Source organism: Bufo gargarizans, unplaced genomic scaffold (assembly GCF_014858855.1).
Source record: "Bufo gargarizans isolate SCDJY-AF-19 unplaced genomic scaffold, ASM1485885v1 original_scaffold_1714_pilon, whole genome shotgun sequence".
Taxonomy (NCBI): domain Eukaryota; kingdom Metazoa; phylum Chordata; class Amphibia; order Anura; family Bufonidae; genus Bufo; species Bufo gargarizans.
Window position 1 is genome coordinate 24,039 of NW_025334477.1, and position 20,967 is coordinate 45,005.

At 46.2% G+C, this 20,967-nt stretch overlaps 1 protein-coding gene across 1 annotated transcript; it reads left to right on the forward strand.

The window, feature by feature from the left end:
- The first annotated feature begins 1,214 nt into the window (after positions 1-1,214).
- Positions 1,215-12,402, forward strand: LOC122923544 (protein kinase C delta type-like). Its single transcript, XM_044274379.1, has 8 exons — positions 1,215-1,698; positions 6,328-6,608; positions 7,802-7,893; positions 8,376-8,577; positions 9,070-9,189; positions 10,408-10,533; positions 11,366-11,582; positions 11,773-12,402. The coding sequence occupies exons 1-7, from the start codon at positions 1,215-1,217 to the stop codon at positions 11,492-11,494; spliced, it is 1,434 nt and encodes a 477-aa protein (XP_044130314.1). The 3' UTR covers positions 11,495-11,582; positions 11,773-12,402.
- The last annotated feature ends 8,565 nt before the right edge of the window (positions 12,403-20,967 follow it).

Below are 20,967 nucleotides of genomic sequence, written 5' to 3' on the forward strand. Positions count from 1 at the left end.
AGTATATTCTAACCTGAAGCGTCCCCATCACCATGGGAACGCCTCTGTGTTAGAATATACTGTCGGATCTGAGTTTTCACGAAGTGAAAACTCACCTCTGAAAAAGCTTTTATGCAGACGGATCTTCGGATCCGTCTGTATGAAAGTAACCTACGGCCACGGATCACGGACACGGATGCCAATCTTGTGTGCATCCGTGTTCTTTCACGGACCCATTGACTTGAATGGGTCCGTGAACCGTTGTCCGTCAAAAAAATAGGACAGGTCATATTTTTTTGACGGACAGGAAACACGGATCACGGTCTCGGCTGCAAAACGGTGCATTTTCCGATTTTTCCACGGACCCATTGAAAGTCAATGGGTCCGCGAAAAAAAACTGAAAACGGCACAACGGCCACGGATGCACACAACGGTCGTGTGCATGAGGCCTTAGTGTGTAAGTGTGTGTGGGGGGGCCCGTACAAAAATTTGCTGTGGGGCCCAGTCAGTCCTAGCTACGCCTCTGATTGGGTCCCACCTCTGAGACCCGCTCCTATCTAGAGAACAGGGAACACAAAGTGAAGCAGAGCCTGACACACATGTGCTCTCCATTCATCACTATGGGAGCTCCACAAATAGCCAAGCAAGTGCCCCATCTATATGGCGCTGCCGGAAGAAGTTCCTCCGCTTTCTGGTCACTTTGGGGGTAGTGCTACAGAAAGTTTCTGTGTAGCCCCAGCCTGACAACTGCTGTTACTATTCCCCTCGTCCCTATGAACAGACTATGTAAGAACTGTATAGGTTGTCAATTTGTTTATAAACTTCCAGGAGGAATAACAGAGGAATGGCGCAATGCAGAGATTTATCATGACAACAGAACTTCTTATAAATATGGCACATGTGCCTCCTAATATTTTTATAAAGCAAATTATTGCTCCAACTTTGTGGCACATTTTATTTCATAAGAGTTTTCAACGTGTTCCTTAAACCTCAAAGTAAAATGGAAACTTAAATCCATTATATTTCAGATAAGAAATGTATTTTCAATAGATATGTTCAAAAAGAGCCTGGCCCAAATGGCTGAACGCTATTGGCCAGTTACTGGGCACATCACAATCCATGTAACCAGGGCAACTGTGGTGGCCGTGTCTGAATGGTAGGTGGCAGTTAGAAGTGGCAGTTGGAGTTGACTGGCGACGGAGGACATATCTGCTTACCCCAGGGAAAGCGCTGCGATGGATACAGAGAAGATTGCTGTGAGGAAGAGAGGACAGAAGAAGAGGAGACACATTTCTGACTCATCGGCTGATGAGCAGAAGAAGATGGAGGAAGAAGAGGAGATTGCTGTGAGGAAGAGAGGACAGAAGAAGAAGAGACACATTTCTGACTCATCGGCTGATGAGCAGAAGAAGATGGAGGAAGAAGAGGAGATTATCATCAGGAGGAAAGGAGGGAAGAAGCAACGTACCATCCTGACCTCAGCTGATGAAGACAAGGAGACACCCAAGAGGAGCAAGAAGAGGATAACATCCAGCTCCTCTGAGAAGATGTCTCCTATTCAACCCATCATTCCAGTGGATGAAGATGGGACTAAACAGACAAAATGCGGCAAGAAGAGAAAACTCATCATCTCTTCAAAAGATGGAAAGAAGTCACGGATCAAGAAAGAAGATGATGTCCCGAAGAAAGAAGACCAGCAGGAGGACCAGGGAGTCTCAGGTAGATGCACACATACAGTAATACAGAAGCTACACATCCTGGGCACATTGTATAACTTTACATGAATCTGTTCTGTAGAGCTGAGACCTGAGACAAGCAGAAGGAAGGGGATTCCACATTTATATCTGGGGTGGTACTAGGGGTGGGGGAGAAGTGCTAGCAGGGATGTACCCTGGGAGCGCCAACAAGCCATTCTGCCTGGTCAGGGTATTTAGACACTGGGCTAGGGCAGTGCAGTGTGAATTAGGCCGTACACAGGTCCGTTTTAAGCATTTAATGTTATTATAGGAATTATTTTCAGCAAAGCCTGTGCATGGAGAGAATATAGGCTGTCATAGACAGCAGCCTGTATTGTGTATAGTACAACACTGTAACAACCCTGCATACACGGGAGTGATTCTGATACATGGACGCTGTGCCCCTATTGTAAGGGATCAGAAGTCATCAGGAGCTCCAGGTCCCTAGAAATGTACAAGGCCCCGTGCAGAGCTCATGTCTACAGATCCCTGACCTCCAAGGTGACTTCTCATATTCTGAATAATCTATTCTAGGAAGTGCATTACACCCTTCAGCTGCTGCAGAACCTCTTTCTGTAGAGTTAGGTCACTGTCAGGTATATTTGGTTTGTATATGTCAAACCCAGAAATACATAAGAAATACAGAGGTTTCCATCACCCTTTCCCTCTGTGTAGGTTCCACTCAGGGTTTTGGCTTCCAAATACTGATCCCAAATATTGACCTGAATATATAAGTGCGGCAGTGCCCCCAGTAATGAGATGAAAGATGTTGTGCAGCAGCTTTGACACAAAACGGTATTCATTTAGATGATTTGGGGTCTGTAGGTATTATGGGGTGTGTATTTATTCCAGGGTTTGTATTCAGGGGTCTGCTCTGTAAGTTTGGCGCTCAGTGATGTTACCTTTATCCCGCGGATCAGCACAGTCATGGCGCTAATAAATATACATTGTTTTCCTTATGTTTTATTACATGTACAAAATAAAAAACTTCTGGCATTGTGTGTGTGTTTGTAAAGCATTTATCATGTGGTATATTTTATTAGGTTGGAAGTTTACAGGCACAGTGACACCAATTATATCATTATTACTGTATACGATGAAAAGGAAAGAGGCTTTTTTAGCTTCTTTAAATATAATTTTTAAATGTGATTCTTTTTATTGCACATTTGGCACCCCCTGTGGAGCCTGCTCCATACACTGCCCTGCAGCATTACAGTGTATAGGTATATGATATGTCAGGAAGGGGAAATGGGTTGGTTCACCATTATATGTCATATTCATTAATCCATTATAAAAATAGAGCACATTTACCATTCAGATTCTGTTATGACATTTACTTACATAGTATAGCGCCACCTGGTGTTCACAGTGTATAGCAATGTGCAGGTCCACCTACTGAGCTCAGCGAGCCGATTAGACGTGCTCACTCCTCCAGAGCCAGGTCTCTGCGAAGTGATCCTGTGTTCCCAGCAGAAGAACCAATAGAAATAGCTTTCTGCATGGAAGACGCCTTTCTTATTTAGCTCCTCTGCAGTGAGCACAGGGAAGAAAGCTATTTCTTCTAGCTGCCCTGCGGTGAACAGAGAGGACCACTGTGAAGAGACCTGGCTATGAGGACAGTGACGGACCTGTGACCAGCAGCACTTAGCTCAGTAGATGCAGATTGTTATACGCTTTAAACAGCAGGTGGCGCCATACTGTATATGTATATATCATAATTCTCCATGGGAGTAACAGCAGGTAAATGGCACATAGGCTTCAGTTTTTATTATCCATCCCCTTAATGCATAATCACCTATATGTATGTCATATGTGATAAAGCGTTATATGGATCAAGCTCACACGTTGAGGTCACTCTCTATATATGGTGGATGCTGACTGTATAATACAGTAGACACCTGCCAGCAGTGCATGTGATGATGATGATACCGGTCTTTGAACCCCTCAGATGCTGCTGTCAATAGCGATTGCAGGATTTTGACAGAGGGAGGGGAAACTGATCTATGGAGTTTGACAGAGGGAGGGGGGTTACCTAAGTCCTCCGATTGGAACCCCTGTGGAAAAATCGCAGGGCTTATTAAAAAGTCCCAGGCCTGTCATGGGTTGTTGCCCAAAAATACTGAAAAATCATGGTACAAAAAAAAAAAACTACACCACAAAAATATGCCCTTACATGGCTCTAATAATAAAGACAAATGTGGGTGTCAGAAAATGGCGATGCAAAGAATATTTGTATTTTTTTTACAGGATATATATACCGTATTTTTCGCCCCCATAAGACGCACTTTCCCCTCCCCCAAAAGTGGGGGGAAAGTGCCCCTGCGTCTTATGGGGCGAATGCTGGCAGTTTACATCGCAGACTGCGATATATTAGTGAGGATGGAGGAGGAAGGAGGGACTGTAGTAGGCGGGGAGAGAAGCGGGCAGTGCAGGCACTGTACTCTGTCCCCGCCGCTCGGTATGTACTGTATTATACGTAGTGTTAATCATAATATCTAAACCGAATAATGATACGCTCCCCCCGCACCCTGTGCTTACCGGTACATGTCACGCTCCTGTAGTAAGCACTAGCAGCTAGCAGGGAGGCCGGGCAGCCGTGACTCACGGAGGTCACATGCCTGCTCCGCCTACTTTATGAATGAAGTAGGCAGAGCAGGCACGTGACCTCCGTGAGTCATGGCTGCCCGGCCTGCCTGCTAGCTGCTAGTGCTTACTACAGGAGCGTGACATATACCGGTAAGCACAGGGTGGAGCAGGGGGAGCGCATCATTATTCGTTTTAGATATTATGATTAACACTACGTATAATACAGTACATACTGAGCGGCGGGGACAGAGTACAGTGCCTGCACTGCCCGCTTCTCTCCCCGCCTACTACAGTCCCTCCCTAGGAATCTGTGGATGGGATAATGATGGGGGGGGGGTGGTTTGTGGATGGCATTATGATGGTGGGGGGGGTCTGTGGATGGCATTATGATGGGGGGGGATCTGTGGATGGGACTGTTATGGGGGGATCTGTGGGTGACACATATAGCAGTGTCACCCACAGATCAACCACCCTATAACAGTGCCATCCACAGATCCCCCCCATCATAATGCCATCCACAAATCCCCCACAATTATAATGCCATCCACAGATCCCCCGCACCATCATAATGCCATCCACAGACCCCCCCATCATGATGCCATCCACAGCTCCGCCCATAACAGTGCCATCCACAGATCCCCCACATAACAGTGCCATCCACAAATCCCCCACCCCATAACAGTGCATAATCCACAGATCCCCCATAATAGTGTCATGCACAGACCGCCATTAGTTCAAACCCACCAAAAGCACACCTTTTGGCTAGAATTTTTTTTCTTATTTTCCTCCTCAAAAACCTAGGTGCGTCTTATAGGGCCAAAAATACGGTATATATATATGTATAGTGACACAGTGAGGGGTTTGGTCTGGGAAAACAGGTATTTTCCTCCCAGCATGTGCTGCTGGGCTGATTTACAGCCAGGTGAGGGCAAATACCGGACCGGATTTTAAATGCCGGTCCGGGTTTTGGAGCACCTGGCTGTCCTTAAATAGGCAGCTGGGCTTAGAAGCCATGTCTCTGTGTTGGGATCTGGGAGCCTTGCGTCTGGAGGAAGGCTTGCTACCTGTTTGGTGTGAAAACAGGTTGGTGCTGCTATCAGCAAGGATGCTTTGAGGCAGAATTGCCGCATTGTTTGAATTACCACCAACAACGCAAGGTGACTTTTTGTTTGAATATGACTGCTTGTTTGAGCACTTGCCTATAGTGTGAATAAAACACTGAACTGTTTGATCCCAAAAAGTTTTTGTTGCCTCTATACTCCTTCCGCTAATCCTGTCTACCAGAGGAAGTACCCACAATATATATAGGGGTTAAGGCACTTGGTCTGGGGTCTGTATTTATTAAGGGGTCTGATTTCAGTATATATTTTAGAGTCTGATCTAGGTCTGTATTTATCTACGGTGCTGGATTCTGTTAAATGGGTATTCCCATCTGAGACAACGGGGTCATATCTCTAGGATCTGCCCCCATTGTCTCATAGGTGCAGGTTCTACCTCTGGGACCCCCACCTATTTCATAAACGCAGCCAACAAAGTCCCAGAGGGCGCACCGCACATGTATGGCTGCCCTCTATTCGTTTCTAAGGAAGGCAGAAAATAGCCAAGCCCTATTGAAATAGCTCGGCCTCATAGAAATGAATGGGAGCAGTGGCTGCGCAAACGGGTGCGCTCCCATTCACTACTATTGGGACAGCGCTTGGTGGTGGCTGGACCCAGTGGAAATCTGGGGTCCTCCAGCCACCACTTTCCCAGCTCATTCTCGATATAGGTGTGGGTCCCAAAAGGTGTCTCATTGTCTCAGATGGGAATACCCCTTCAAATAGAACAGTATAGACCCTCACCGATCACCATTCAGAGTCTATGGGACTGCTGGAGATAGCCAAGCTCTGTTCTTGGCTATACAAATTCGGGATTGTTGGCAGCTATCGTCTATCAGAATAACAGAAAGAACCAAGTCAATCAATATGGTATACAAGCCTAAGATGGGAATATCCTTTCACATGTCTTTCTATTATTTTCCCCCTAGTCGAGGACAGCGGTGTTCGGCCAACCTGCTCTAGAAGCACAATCTCCAATACCATCAGGGAGAGATTAATTTTCCATCATGTGCTCGGGGAGGGAAGTTATGGTAAGGTCGTCTTGGCGGAGGATACTTCTAACCATCAGAAGTATGCTGTTAAGATCAGCAGCAAGAGAACCATGCTTGCCGACTGCGATGAGGCGGATGTGTTGGTGGAGCACCGAGTCTTACAGCTGGCATCTGGGAGCCCCTTCCTTGTCCACGCGGAATTTGCATTCCAGACCAAGGTACACTTCTGACAACTTCACTTTTGTCAAATGTCTCCACTCGTAACCCAATCAGCAGAAAAGGGGGCAGCAGCACTTGGTGGAGAACTTAGGCCCCTTCACTGCAGCACCTCTCAGAGCGACCAGCCATTTGAAAGAAAGGGGTCGGGTAGGACTGCAGGGACCCCCAGTGATCAGAAGAATGGAGGTTCCTGAGTCCCCATATGAATGAAGCAGTAGTTTGCATACATGACCAGTGCTCCATTTACTTACAGTCTGAAAATGGCAGCACTGATTGGATAGAGTGAGTCTGTGCAGGTACACCCCCCAACTGGTTACCACTCCTCTGTACCCTTACTGCAGACTGCTAGCAATTCAGGCATGTCAAAATAAAGGTTATTTATTCTACGATGGCAGGTTATATCATTTTCTAATTTACTTTATTTGTGGACTATAAGACGCCCCCAGGTTTGAATTACAGAAAATTAGAAAATAACATTTTCCACTTATTTAACCTTCCCTGGTCGAGGTCACTTATTTTGTGGTCTAGCGTAGAGAGGGTTAATAGATTTAGTCAGTGTGTCATCTGCTGACCATAGAAACAAACCGCAATGGCGCATATGATCACCTTATTAAATGTACCTACCCAAATGTCTCCTGTCTTTGCTCTGCATTGTCCTGCCATGCTTCTTCTGCTGTATTATTTCATTTTTTAGGTATTTTTTTTTACCTTTTAGGATTATGACATTGTACAAATACAGTACACATTCCCAATCCTCAAGGAGCATATTACATACACAACTCAGCATATCCATAAACACTGTATTACTTGAAGTTATGTAACAGGATCCTTCATTGTTTACCTCCAGTGGCTAAAAACCTATCCTCCCCATGTTATGGACACACAGACACTTGGCTCAATAAAGTCCATGCTATGCACCATATCTCCATCACAGGACCAGGACAGATTTATAGCAGCTGGGAGGAAACTAATGACGGTTCCCATTCAGTAACTGCAAGCAGAGATCCTAATAACTGAGAATTTGATACAGAAAGATTGTAAAATTGTAGAATCTTTCACTATATACAAATAATAAACGTTACTTATTGACACTGGAATATCCCTTTAAAGATGACAGAAGCCACTGCTAGATTCCATATAGTTCATGTGTAGATGTTCTGATGGTTTGGTAATGGTGTCTTCTATGTCACAGATGCTTGTTCTACTTGGTCTGGAATACATGAGCTGCGGGGACTTTGATCAGTTCCTACGGATGAAGGGGCGGCTTGACATCCCCAGTGCAAGGTATAGTTAAATAAGAACCTCAGCTAAACGGTTAGAAAATGACCTGAAATATTAGATCCAGTGTCCGGCCTCCTGCACATCACACTGATGAGATCTGTTCCCCCAAAAGAAGACTTGAAGACAGAGAGGAAACGTTCCTCCAGAAATCACATCTATGTGATCTTTTTTTCTGATATCTCCCCAGTCTGATGTGTAGGAGCCTTAATCATATTCCTAGGTATTAAAGGGGCCCTCCGGGAATAGTTATTAATGGCCATAAGCGACACATTCTAGAACATGACTAGGACTGGTTGCTCTTTAAAACCCTGGAATAGAAGTCCATGTGATTTTAAGCCACCATGCAGCCCTTTCCATAAGACACTGCCTCATCATTTGACAGTAATAAGAAACATTATTGTCTCTTATTCTGGTGACCGGTAAGAAAGTCTAAGAGTCTTCTGTGTTATCCTCGCATTATATTCATTCATTTACTTTTCTGACAGATTCTATGCCGCTGAGCTCGTGTGTGGCATCCAATATCTCCATTCTAAGGGCATCATCCACAGAGACCTCAAGCCCGAGAACATCCTGGTGGCTGAGACGGGCCATATTAAGATCACGGATTTCGGTCTCGCACTTGAGAACATGCTTGGAGACCGCACAGCCACCGAATATGCTGGAACAAAAGGCTACGTGGCTCCTGAGGTGAGAAAAAGGGGAGTTTACATCATTTTCACTGATCCATTTGTATTGAAGGGGTTCAGAATATTGATCATTCATCCTTAGGATAAGCAGGAGCATCATATTGGTGGAAGTCTGACTTTTTCTGGACCCATGAAATGACCTCTTTAATTACCTTCATGCCATCTACTGATCTCAGGGATCAGCTGGTATTGCCAGGGGAAGCTCGGGGTGACCATTCATTTCCACTGCAGTGGGTGCTTGTGGAGAAACCTAATATTAGAATATGTTCATTCAAATGAATGAACCCCCATGTAACACTTGGTTACACCGAGTCTACAAAAGACGACTTTGTGGTTGCAGTTTATCTGCTGCTGGATGGAGGCAGAACATCTTGTCATCATTCAGCTAAACACCTTGAGTGACTCCATTCTATGATATGTTGGCAATGGCAGAAACCTTAGCACCTACAATGTGGGTAAGAGCTGTGTACTAATCTTCTCTCCTTCCTGGCAGATGCGGGCTGAGGAGGAGTATGGCGTCGGAGTGGACTGGTATTCATTTGGTGTCATCTTAAATGAAATGATTACCAGTCAGGGCAGAACACGCTCCGGCGCTAAAGACATCATTAAAAAGGTCAGTATGTTCCTACATGACACTACTGTACTGTATACAATGTTACATGACAACCTGTGATAGAAGACATCTCTCCCTACAATACCCCATAGTGCACCATGATCTCCTTCACTAGTACTCACCACTGTAGTGTTTAGGAGAGGTCCCCCCTCAGAGGTGCTGCTCGCTGGGTAACAATACACAACCAGCACTTCTGTAGTATACAAGGTTACAATACTGGTCTACACAACAGAGGATGCTAAGGAGTCACCTCTGGACCCACAACCTGACCAGATCCAGCACAGACTTAGTAATAGCACAATCTATGACAAGAGTCCTGGCCCGGAGCCATTTTTACCAGCACTGAGGCAGACATTATAGTCGTTCTCCCATGGTAACATTTTTGGGAATAATTTACCTACTGGATAGTTGGAATATGAGTTTTCCTTTAAAGTAAGAGTCTGGTAGTTAATGTACTGAGGACAAGTCTACATACTTAGGCTACTTTCACACTTGCGTTCGGGGCTCCGCTTGTGAGTTCCGTTTGAAGGCTCTCACAAGCGGCCCGAACGGATCCGTCCAGCCCTAATGCATTCTGAGTGGATGCGGATCCGCTCAGAATGCATCAGTCTGGCACCGTTTGTCCTCCGCTCTGCTCAGCAGGCGGACACCTGAACGCTGCTTGCAGCGTTCGGGTGTCCGCCTAGCCGTGCGGAGGCAAACGGATCCGTCCAGACTTACAATGTAAGTCAATGGGGACGGATCCGTTTGAAGTTGACACAGTATGGCTCAATTTTCAAACGAATCCGCCCCCCATTGACTTTCAATGTAAAGTCAAAACGGATCCGTTTGCACTATCATGAAAAAAAAATAAAAAAATACAAACTGATCCGTTCTGAACGGATCTAAGCGTTTGCTTTATAGGTGCGGATCCGTCTGTGCAGACACCAGACGGATCCGCTCCGAACGCAAGTGTGAAAGTAGCCTTAGTCCACCCCTCTTAGTTTATGTAACAAGCAGCCACAGATTTCTAAAATCTCCCATTGCTGACACTACAGCCTGAGTCCAGCATTCAGACAGAATAAACATTAGGCAAAATATATCAAAACTTGCGCAAGAGAAAAGTGGAGATTTCATTTCCCAGCTTTCCCCTGAAAATGTAAGATCTGGAATGTGATTGGTCATTGTGTTCAAAGGTCGTTATAGTCACTAAGTTATCATTACATTTCTCATTTTCAGCTCCTCCTGAGAGATCCTGCCAAGCGCTTAGGAGTCCATGGTAACATCAGAGGCCACCATTTCTTCCAGCATATTGACTGGGTCTCAGTGGAAGCCCTTCAGATGCCACCACCACACATCCCTGTAGTAAGTGCATAAACAGAAAGTCTACCGTGCTCTAGATACACTTCATACACTGTATATGCAGGGGCGTAACTATAGGGGAAGCGGCTGCTTTGGGGCCCTGACCCTGAAGGGGCCCATCCAGGAAGAGGAGGACTAAAAGATTTTGTCAGGGCCCCCTGCTCAGTATTACACAATGAAATTATATACAGTGACAGCATATACAGTGTAGAAAACGGATGGAACAGCTGCCAGGCCTCATCTGAGAGAGCGATCTTTACTAGCCACAGGAATGGGGGCGGCATAAAAGGAAGGGGTTGCGAAAAAATTACTGGGGAAGGGGGGCTTCATTCAAAAATTTGCTGCAGGGCCCAGTAATTTCTAGCTACGCCACTGTGTATATGATTCTCAATGTCAGGGGCTTGATAGGGGGGCATGTTGGCAGGTAATAAGGAGGGGGCAGTAGCAATTGTCACAGGACATGGTGGTTTGGGGATTGGGCCACTGAACTCCAACGCCAGTAATGCATGTCAGCATACAGAGCTTTCATGTGTTTTCAGTGGTTCGCACCTTGAATGTATTTTGGAAGGTAAAGTCATAATTATATTTGTAACAAACAATTCTTGAATGGAGCTGGTTGGAGGCAGACCCCTGTAAGGAGTGCAGGCCACTACCCTAATTTGGCATTTAATATGCTTTATACTCCTACAGAAAAATATATCTTATTATGGTGGGGGATGAGTACATAAGGTAATCATATTACATGTGGAAATACTACCAGCATAAGCTTCATATCAGGTCTGTCACCAATTGTGATGACCATATCCTCAGTTATATCTATTTCTTTTTCTTGTAGCCATCTATACCTCAAAGCTGTTCCACACATTTCAACCTGGACGAAATGGAGGCAGCAGCGGCCAAGAAGCGACGATTGCCACTGAAACATCAGGCCATTTTCAGAGGGTTGTCATTTAACACCCAGTAAACCCTCCACCAGCTCTAATGTCACCAGAGCAAAATGTCCTCCTGAGCCCCTGGAGAAGATCCATGGATGGACAGAAGAAAAGATCCAGGTATATAGATGGAAATAAGCAGTGTTCCCATACAGTTGTATAAATTCAAGATTTAAGCTGCTCCAAATGGGAAGCTCAAATTTTATGAGTTGTGTAAAATCCCTAATCTTCATATGTAGCACAAAATCTTTGTATATTACACCAGAATATATGGTATCTGTATTGATTCTTCCTATCATTTATACCACAGTATGAAGACAATAACAGGTAAGGGAAGACTGGATCCTGGAAGCCCTCCCTGCGATTGGACTGAAGGAAAACATCTTGAAGACATCTTGACGACAGAGGACACTGATCCTGGAGCCGATCCCACCGGATGATGTGTACGGGCATTTGATCCAGGGACTATTTTCCCACTGCTTTATTTGCAGTCTGGAAGGAGTGTTTTTCCCCTTAGATTAGGACAGATTGGCAGATGTCATAAAGGGGTTTTTTCTCTCCTTCTTCTGGATCAACACATTTGCCCTCCCCCAATTCAGCCATTCACCTAATTCAAAGTACAATTTGGCCAACCCCTTGCGGACAGATTATTTAGTCATTGATTCTGGGACTAATCTGACTGCCATGCATGGAGTCGGGAAGGAATTTTTCCTCATTACAGGCTGATGGCTGAGGCTCAGTGAGGTTTTTTCGCCTTCCTCTGGATTAATAATATCTGATCCAGGGAAATCGTCTGACTGCCCTAAGCGGAGTCGGGAAGGAATTTTTCCCCCTACAGGGGGTTTTTTCGCCTTCCCCTGAATCAATAAAAGTCAATGGATGTAACTTATCCTCGACTTCGATTTGCAATTTACACCAAAACTTCAGTCCCATCATTAATAAGATTATAAATAAAATTCTCCATCCCCCCTTATATCGTTGTGTGCCTGGTTTTATTTCCACTGACTTAGGCTACCTTCACATTAGCGTTTTTTGTGGATCCGTCATGGATCAGCAAAAATGCTTCTGTTACAATAACACAACCGTATACACCTGTCATGAACGGATCCGGCTGTATTATGTCTTCTTTAGCCATGATGGATCCGTCTTGATCACCAATGAAAGTCAATGGGGGACGGATCAGTTTGCTGTTGTGTCAGAGAAAACGGGTCCGTCCCCATTGACTTACATTGTGTGCCAGGATGGATCCGTCTTGCTCCGCACCGCATGGCGGACAGAAAAATGCTGCAGGCAGCGTTTGGGTGTCCGCCTCCAGAGCAGAATGGCGACTGAACGGAGGCAAACTGATGCATTCTGAGCGGATCCTTTTCCATTCAGATTGCATTAGGGCAAAACGGATCCATTTTGGACCGCTTGTTAGAGCCATGAACGGATCACACAAGCGGAAAGCCAAAACGCTAGTGTGAAAGCAGCCTAACACGTGCTCAGGGCTGGATCTCGCTGGTCTCATCGTATGATCACATTTTAAGCTTCTGCTCTTTACTTTCTGTAAGGGTACTTTCACACTTGCGGCAGAGGATTCCGGCGGGCAGTTTCCGTCACCGGAACTGCCTGCTGGATCCAGCAATCCTGACGCAAACGGATGGCATTTGTCAGATGGATCCGGATGTGGATTGAATTGCATTGAAATAATGCATCCTTCTCTCCAGTGTCATCTGGAAAAGCGGATCCAGTATTTTTAATTTTAAATTTTTTTTATTTTTAAAGGTCTGCGCATGCACAGACCGAAATACCGGATCCGTTTTCCCGGAACACTTAATGCCGGATCCGGCACTAATACATTTCAATGGAAATTAATGCCGGATCCTGCAAGTGTTCAGGATTTTCAGCCGGAGAGAAAACTGCAGCATGCTGCGGTATTTTCTCTGGCCAAAAAACGTAAGAGGGACTGAACTGACGCATCCTGATGCATACTGAACGGAATGCTCTCTATTCAGAATGCATTAGGATAAAACGGATCAGTTTTTCCCCGGTATTGAGCTCCTGTGATGGAACTCAACACCAGAAAAGAAAAACGCTAGTGTGATAGTACCCTAAGGCCAAGTTCACATGTCAGTTATTTCCATCAGTTATTGTGATCCAAAAGCAGAAGTGAAGCCTACTCAGAGAAAAAGGTACAATGGAAAGATATTCACCTGTTCTGTGTTTTTGACCTGCACCCAGTTTTGGCTCACAATAACTGATGGAAATAACTGACCAAATAACCGATACGTCACCTCCATGAGCTCCAGAAGATACAAGCAAGCGCTAAAAGAGAAGGATTTGCATGGCTACAGAGAGAGAGAGAGATTGCAAAGTAACCCAGATTAAGGCGATCCAGACCCTGCTGCAGCAGATGGATAACAAGTTAAGACAACCTACGTACTCTAGAATAGCGGACACTACAGCCACAGTTGCTAGAGCACAGCTCTTAGCCAGTGGATCCTATAGTAGATATTTTAGCCAAAGTAATCTGAGGGCCAATGACATATTCATCTGCTTAGCTCATGCTGGAACATCTGTGAGGACGTTGCATTTTATACAAACTACTGCTGGATGTACTAGAACTTTAATCCTACACACAATAAAGGAGGACTCTTGTTTAATCTGGCCTGGTCTCTGACTCTGACACCAAATGTATGCAAGGCTGAGCAGGATGCAGGAGTGCAGGGCTGGAGGCTGAATGTCCACCCCCTGCAGTCCTACCGCTTCCTGAGGCAAAAAGATCCGTTTGGATGGTGCACCCGTTGCACTGAAGTGGGTGAAATCTGTGGCAGAAAACTACAGCCTACTAATGTCATTTACAATCTGCAGATTTGACTGAGCAAACTTTTTACAATGTGTGGCTCAGACTATTTCAAATCGCATCCACCTCGCTGTATGTAAATGCAGCGGAGTTAGCAAAGTGGACATTTTACTTTCGCAGCATGCCAATTTCTGATACAGATTATACAAGCGCAGTTTCTTGCTCTCAGCAGTGTTATCATGGTTAATGGTTTACTGTCCCCGACAACTTTTGTTGACCCTACCTACCGTTTTCTAATTTGGACCCACCTGCAACATGGGGTCTTTATAATGTTTTTCCAGCCTAAAGTTTTGGGGGTTTTTTTTGGCACCGGCAAGAGGGGCAGTGCACAGGAGGGACACTATTTGGCAGGGGCTCTTTGGGTGATGGGGAGAGGAGCACTGAGGGCACGAAAGGTCCATTCTGTGGATAGAGGGAGCAGAAGCAACAGAAAGGAGTATTGGGGGATGGCACAGCCTGCCAGCGGCTCAGGAGGGAGAGGTCAAAAGAAATAAACTACACTTCTGAGGAGTTCAGGGCTCATGCACACAACTGTATGTATTTTGAAGTCCTCAAAAAAACGGATACTCAAAAAATACGGATGGTGGCAATTTGCATTCCATATTTTGCAAAATGTAACTGTTGGCTCCTAATAGAACAGTACTATCCTTGTCTGTAATACGGACAATAACAGGATATATTCTATTTTGTTGCGGAACAGACATATGGAAACCGAATTTACGCGGAGTAATTTCTGGGGGTTTTTGCGGACCCACTGAAATGAATTGTTCAGAAAGGAAAATAAGAAAAAAATTGGATTGGAACGGACACGGGAAGAAAATACTTTCATGTGCGTGAGCCCTAAGGAGGACCTGATGTGTGTTGAATAGTGTTGAGCAAACTTGTGTTTTCAAATTCGAAGCACAAGGTTTGCGTTATCAAAGAATCCCGTTATGGATTCCGCTACCATGGACCATGATGGAATGCACCATGGAAGGCCATAGACTTCTATTATGCCAGGTGGCAGGCCTACACAAGAATCACTGGTGTTACACTATACTACCAAGAATCCAAATGTGACTACCTCCCAAACAGACACCATGAATAAAAACACAACAGGCGACTCTGCTATGGACACTAATAGGATGCTCGAGCTTTTCAAAAAACTGGAGGATGACCTGAAAAGTGAACTACTACACTCCTTGGACATAATGTTTCTGAAAATACCTAAAAGAAAATATATCACCCAGGGGTCTACGAATTAACATTCCGCCCACTTTTCCAGAGGATCCAGTTTTCACCTATGAGTGGAACGATTATCTGGACCAGTGTGCAGCTGGTTTGATCAAAATCATCCTGGCAAAAAGAGAAAAACTAGCAAAGACTCACGCCAAAGACATTGAAAAAATATTCTTTGCCTGCGCAGTTTTTCCTGTCACCCTGATTTTTCTGTCATTAATCACAATCTCACAAACAGGCTCTACCAAAATGAACAAAATATCGTAGCCAATAAGTACAAGACAAATATCGACTAAGTAAAAATATAGAGCACAATAACCACTACCCGTCCACCAATAGGGCAAAACAGGGACAGACTCACGCACCAGTTATAGCACACCAACAGGGACCAGCACAGTATGCCAATACTAGATCACGGTCCTTTATCAATAATCGCTATAAGATAAATAATGCTTCCAAACAACATAATGACAAAGGAGAAGCAAGGACGGACATATGCCTTTCCAAACCCTCGGCCAAACAAGCCAATCCCTTGCTTGCTAACAAACTCCACAGTAGTCTCGATCCACCCAACAATGGATACATCCCTATTCCCCAGCGCTTATCATTACTTAACGCAGATAGTAACCCACAACCTTCCTTCCCCCCCAAAAAACCCGACAGGAGCACACACCCCAACAGTACACGATTACTCCCCACCATCCCGGCAGCTTCCCGCTCCAATCCTCAGCCCTCATCTTACTCCGGTGCATCCGGTGGGAATACTCCCCCAAATACCACACAAACACTTACTCCGACGCCAACAGCCTCTTACTCCATACATCCCATTGACACCAGCGATGATTTCTTAGAGAAATTTAGGGCACTAAAAACCAAATATTTTGAACATAAAAACCGATCCCAACTCCCACTTATAGATCCCCCACCCAGGAATTAGCCAATTCCATAGAGGTCCTCTATGACAGTGTTTCCCAACCAGTGTGCCTCCAGCTGTTGCAAAACTACAACTCCCAGAATGCCTGGACAGCATTTGGCTGTGCGGGCATGCTGGGAGTTGTAGTTTTGCAACATCTGGAGGCACACTGGTTGGGAAACACTGCTCTATGATAGCCCCCCTCTCGAGCCCCTGGTGCCTCTGCCCGCTCCCCTTCTCCCTGCCACTATTGGCACTCTCCCACACATCACTATTCCAGGTATATCTACATCGTCCCCAGATAGTCCTCCTACAGACATCTCCTTACTCTGCAATCTCACCACACACCATACCCCTCCATCAACAACCTCAGCTAGTAATCAAGTCATTATCATTGACAATTCACTCCCTGGTTCCTCTGCACTAGTACCTTTTTTAGGCTATGCCAAAACCACCCCACCTCCTGCCAGTTCGACACTGTCCACAACATACTGCTTACACCCCAAAAAAAACGCTCACCAGATTACACAGTATTTCAGACCAATCCTGGGAAAAAGAAAACCCGAACACGAGGTTGTAGGGGAGGTGTTCAAGAAAGGAAAATCGTCCAGATACTAGAGACAAATCCGAATCTACGTCCACTATAAAAATCTTTAACCTTTCGTCCCATATTCTTACAGTAACAGAAACCAAGCTATTGGAAAAAGGATTATCCTTCTGTCCATTTAATACTGTTAACCCCTTTGAACTGTTCCTGGATATACAAAAATTTAGGCGAAACCTCACAATTAAAAGGCATTTTGAGGCGGAAAATAGCAAACCTCCCCAAAAAAAGAAAAAAATAGACCAATCAACAGAGACAGAACCACCCTTATTTACACATCAAGATGTGAGACCAAAGTCCAACTTCTTCCCCCTCCAAAGCCAGGGACATCATATCCCCACTTTTTTTGACCTTATATCTTCTGATCTCAAAAAAATGACTTCGGTACCAATTATGCAAAATAGAAAAGAAAATCTTAGTAGACTCGAAAAGAATGCCCTAAAAAAAACTTTGTACCAATGAAAATATAATTGTTCGCCCAGCGGACAAAGGGGGTGGGATAGTTATCCAAGACTTTATCGATTATGAGAAGGAAGCATTAAACATCCTCAATGATACAGATTATTATGAAAAAGTGTCAAAAGACCCCTTCCCAGGTATAAACAAAGACCTCGCAAAAATAACAAAGGACGCCCATGATAGAAATTATATAAAGAAAAAAGAAAACAAATTCCTAATGCCTAGAGCCCCCTGCACCCCTTACTTTTACCACCTCCCAAAAATACATAAAAATGGAACACACCCGCCTGGTAGACCAATTGTATCAAACACAAAATGTGCCACAAGTAACCTCTCACACTACCTGGATCTATTTTTGCAACCCCATGTACGCACACTACCCAGTTACCTCCATGATTCCAGCCAACTAATCCGTGAATTAAAGGACATCCCCTGGAAAGACTCATATGTAGAGTTGAGCGAACACCTGGATGTTCGGGTTCGAGAAGTTCGGCCGAACTTCCCGGAAATGTTCGGGTTCGGGATCCGAACCCGATCCGAACTTCGTCCCGAACCCGAACCCCATTGAAGTCAATGGGGACCCGAACTTTTCGGCACTAAAACGGCTGTAAAACAGCCCAGGAAAGGGCTAGAGGGCTGCAAAAGGCAGCAACATGTAGGTAAATCCCCTGCAAACAAATGTGGATAGGGAAATGAATTAAAATAAAAATTAAATAAATAAAAATTAACCAAAATCAATTGGAGAGAGGTCCCATAGCAGAGAATCTGGCTTCCCATCACCCACCACTGGAACAGTCCATTCTCAGATATTTAGGCCCCGGCACCCAGGCAGAGGAGAGAGGTCCCGTAACAGAGAATCTGGCTTCATGTCAGCAGAGAATCAGTCTTCATATCATAGCAGAGAATCAGGCTTCACGTCACCCACCACTGCAACAGTCCATTTTCATAAATTTAGGCCCAGCACCCAGGCAGAGGAGAGAGGTCCCGTAACAGAGGATCTGGCTTCATGTCAGCAGAGAATCAGTCTGCATGTCATAGCAGAGAATCAGGCTTCACGTCAGCCACCACTGCAACAGTCCATTGGCATATATTTAGGCCCAGCACCCAGGCAGAGGAGAGAGGTCCCGTAACAGACAATCTGGCTTCATGTCAGCAGAGAATCAGTCTGCATGTCATAGCAGAGAATGAGGCTTCACGTCACCCACCACTGCAACAGTCCATTTTCATAAATTTAGGCCCAGCACCCAGGCAGAGGAGAGAGGTCCCGTAACAGACAATCTGGCTTCATGTCAGCAGAGAATTAGTCTGCATGTCATAGCAGAGAATGAGGCTTCACGTCAGCCACCACTGCAACAGTCCATTGGCATATATTTAGGCCCTGGCACCCAGACAGAGGAGAGGTTCATTCAACTTTGGGTAGCCTCGCAATATAATGGTAAAATGAAAATAAAAATAGGATTGAATGAGGAAGTGCCCTGGAGTCCAATAATATATGGTTAAGGGGAGGTAGTTAATGTCTAATCTGGACAAGGGACGGACAGGTCCTGTGGGATCCATGCCTGGTTCATTTTTATGAACGTCAGCTTGTCCACATTGGCTGTAGACAGGCGGCTGCGTTTGTCTGTAATGACGCCCCCTGCCGTGCTGAATACACGTTCAGACAAAACGCTGGCTGCCGGGCAGGCCAGCACCTCCAAGGCATAAAAGGCTAGCTCTGGCCACGTGGACAATTTAGAGACCCAGAAGTTGAATGGGGCCGAACCATCAGTCAGTACGTGGAGGGGTGTGCACACGTACTGTTCCACCATGTTAGTGAAATGTTGCCTCCTGCTAACACGTTGCGTATCAGGTGGTGGTGCAGTTAGCTGTGGCGTGTTGACAAAAGTTTTCCACATCTCTGCCATGCTAACCCTGCCCTCAGAGGAGCTGGCCGTGACACAGCTGCCTTGGCGACCTCTTGCTCCTCCTCTGCCTTGGCCTTGGGCTTCCACTTGTTCCCCTGTGACATTTGGGAATGCTCTCAGTAGCGCGTCTACCAACGTGCGCTTGTACTCGCGCATCTTCCTATCACGCTCCAGTGCAGGAAGTAAGGTGGGCACATTGTCTTTGTAGCGTGGATCCAGCAGGGTGGCAACCCAGTAGTCCGCACAGGTTAAAATGTGGGCAACTCTGCTGTCGTTGCGCAGGCACTGCAGCATGTAGTCGCTCATGTGTGCCAGGCTGCCCAGGGGTAAGGACAAGCTGTCCTCTGTGGGAGGCGTATCGTCATCGTCCTGCCTTTCCCCCCAGCCACGCACCAGTGATGGACCCGAGCTGCGTTGGGTGCCACCCCGCTGTGACCATGCTTCATCCTCATCCTCCTCCACCTCCTCCTCATCCTCGTCCTCCTCGTCCTCCAGTAGTGGGCCCTGGCTGGCCACATTTGTACCTGGCCTCTGCTGTTGCCAAAAACCTCCCTCTGAGTCACTTCGAAGAGACTGGCCTGAAAGTGCTAAAAATGACCCCTCTTCCTCCTCCTCCTCCTCCTCCTGGGCCACCTCCTCTTCCATCATCGCCCTAAGTGTTTTCTCAAGGAGACATAGAAGTGGTATTGTAACGCTGATAACGGTGTCATCGCCACTGGCCATGTTGGTGGAGTACTCGAAACAGCGCAACAGGGCACACAGGTCTCGCATGGAGGCCCAGTCATTGGTGGTGAAGTGGTGCTGTTCTGTAGTGCGACTGACCCGTGCGTGCTGCAGCTGAAACTCCACTATGGCCTGCTGCTGCTCGCACAGTCTGTCCAGCATGTGCAAGGTGGAGTTCCACCTGGTGGGCACGTCGCATATGAGGCGGTGAGCGGGAAGGCCGAAGTTACGCTGTAGCGCAGACAGGCGAGCAGCAGCAGGATGTGAACGCCGGAAGCGCGAACAGACGGCCCGCACTTTATGCAGCAGCTCTGACATGTCGGGGTAGTTGTGAATGAACTTCTGCACCACCAAATTCAGCACATGCGCCAAGCAAGGGATGTGCGTCAAATTGGCTAGTCCCAGAGCTGCAACGAGATTTCGCCCATTATCACACACCACCAGGCCGGGCTTGAGGCTCACCGGCAGCAACCACTCGTCGGTCTGTTGTTCAATACCCCGCCACAACTCCTGTGCGGTGTGGGGCCTGTCCCCCAAACATATGAGTTTCAGAATGGCCTGCTGACGTTTACCCCGGGCTGTGCTGAAGTTGGTGGTGAAGGTGTGTGGCTGACTGGATGAGCAGGTGGAAGAAGAGGAGGAGGAAGCCGAGAAGGAGGAGGTGGCAACAGGAGGCAAAGAATGTTGCCCTGCGATCCTTGGCGGCGGAAGGACGTGCGCCAAACAGCTCTCCGCCTGGGGCCCAGCTGCCACTACATTTACCCAGTGTGCAGTTAGGGAGATATAGCGTCCCTGGCCGTGCTTACTGGTCCACGTATCTGTGGTTAGGTGGACCTTGC

Coding starts and splice junctions, on each gene's coding strand:
- LOC122923544 (XM_044274379.1), top strand. CDS start 1,215: ATGGATACAGAGAAGATTGCTGTGAGGAAGAGAGGACAGAAGAAGAGG. Junction 7,894..8,375: donor CTTGACATCCCCAGTGCAAG/GTATAGTTAAAT, acceptor CTTTTCTGACAG/ATTCTATGCCGCTGAGCTCG. Junction 10,534..11,365: donor CACCACCACACATCCCTGTA/GTAAGTGCATAA, acceptor TTTTTCTTGTAG/CCATCTATACCTCAAAGCTG.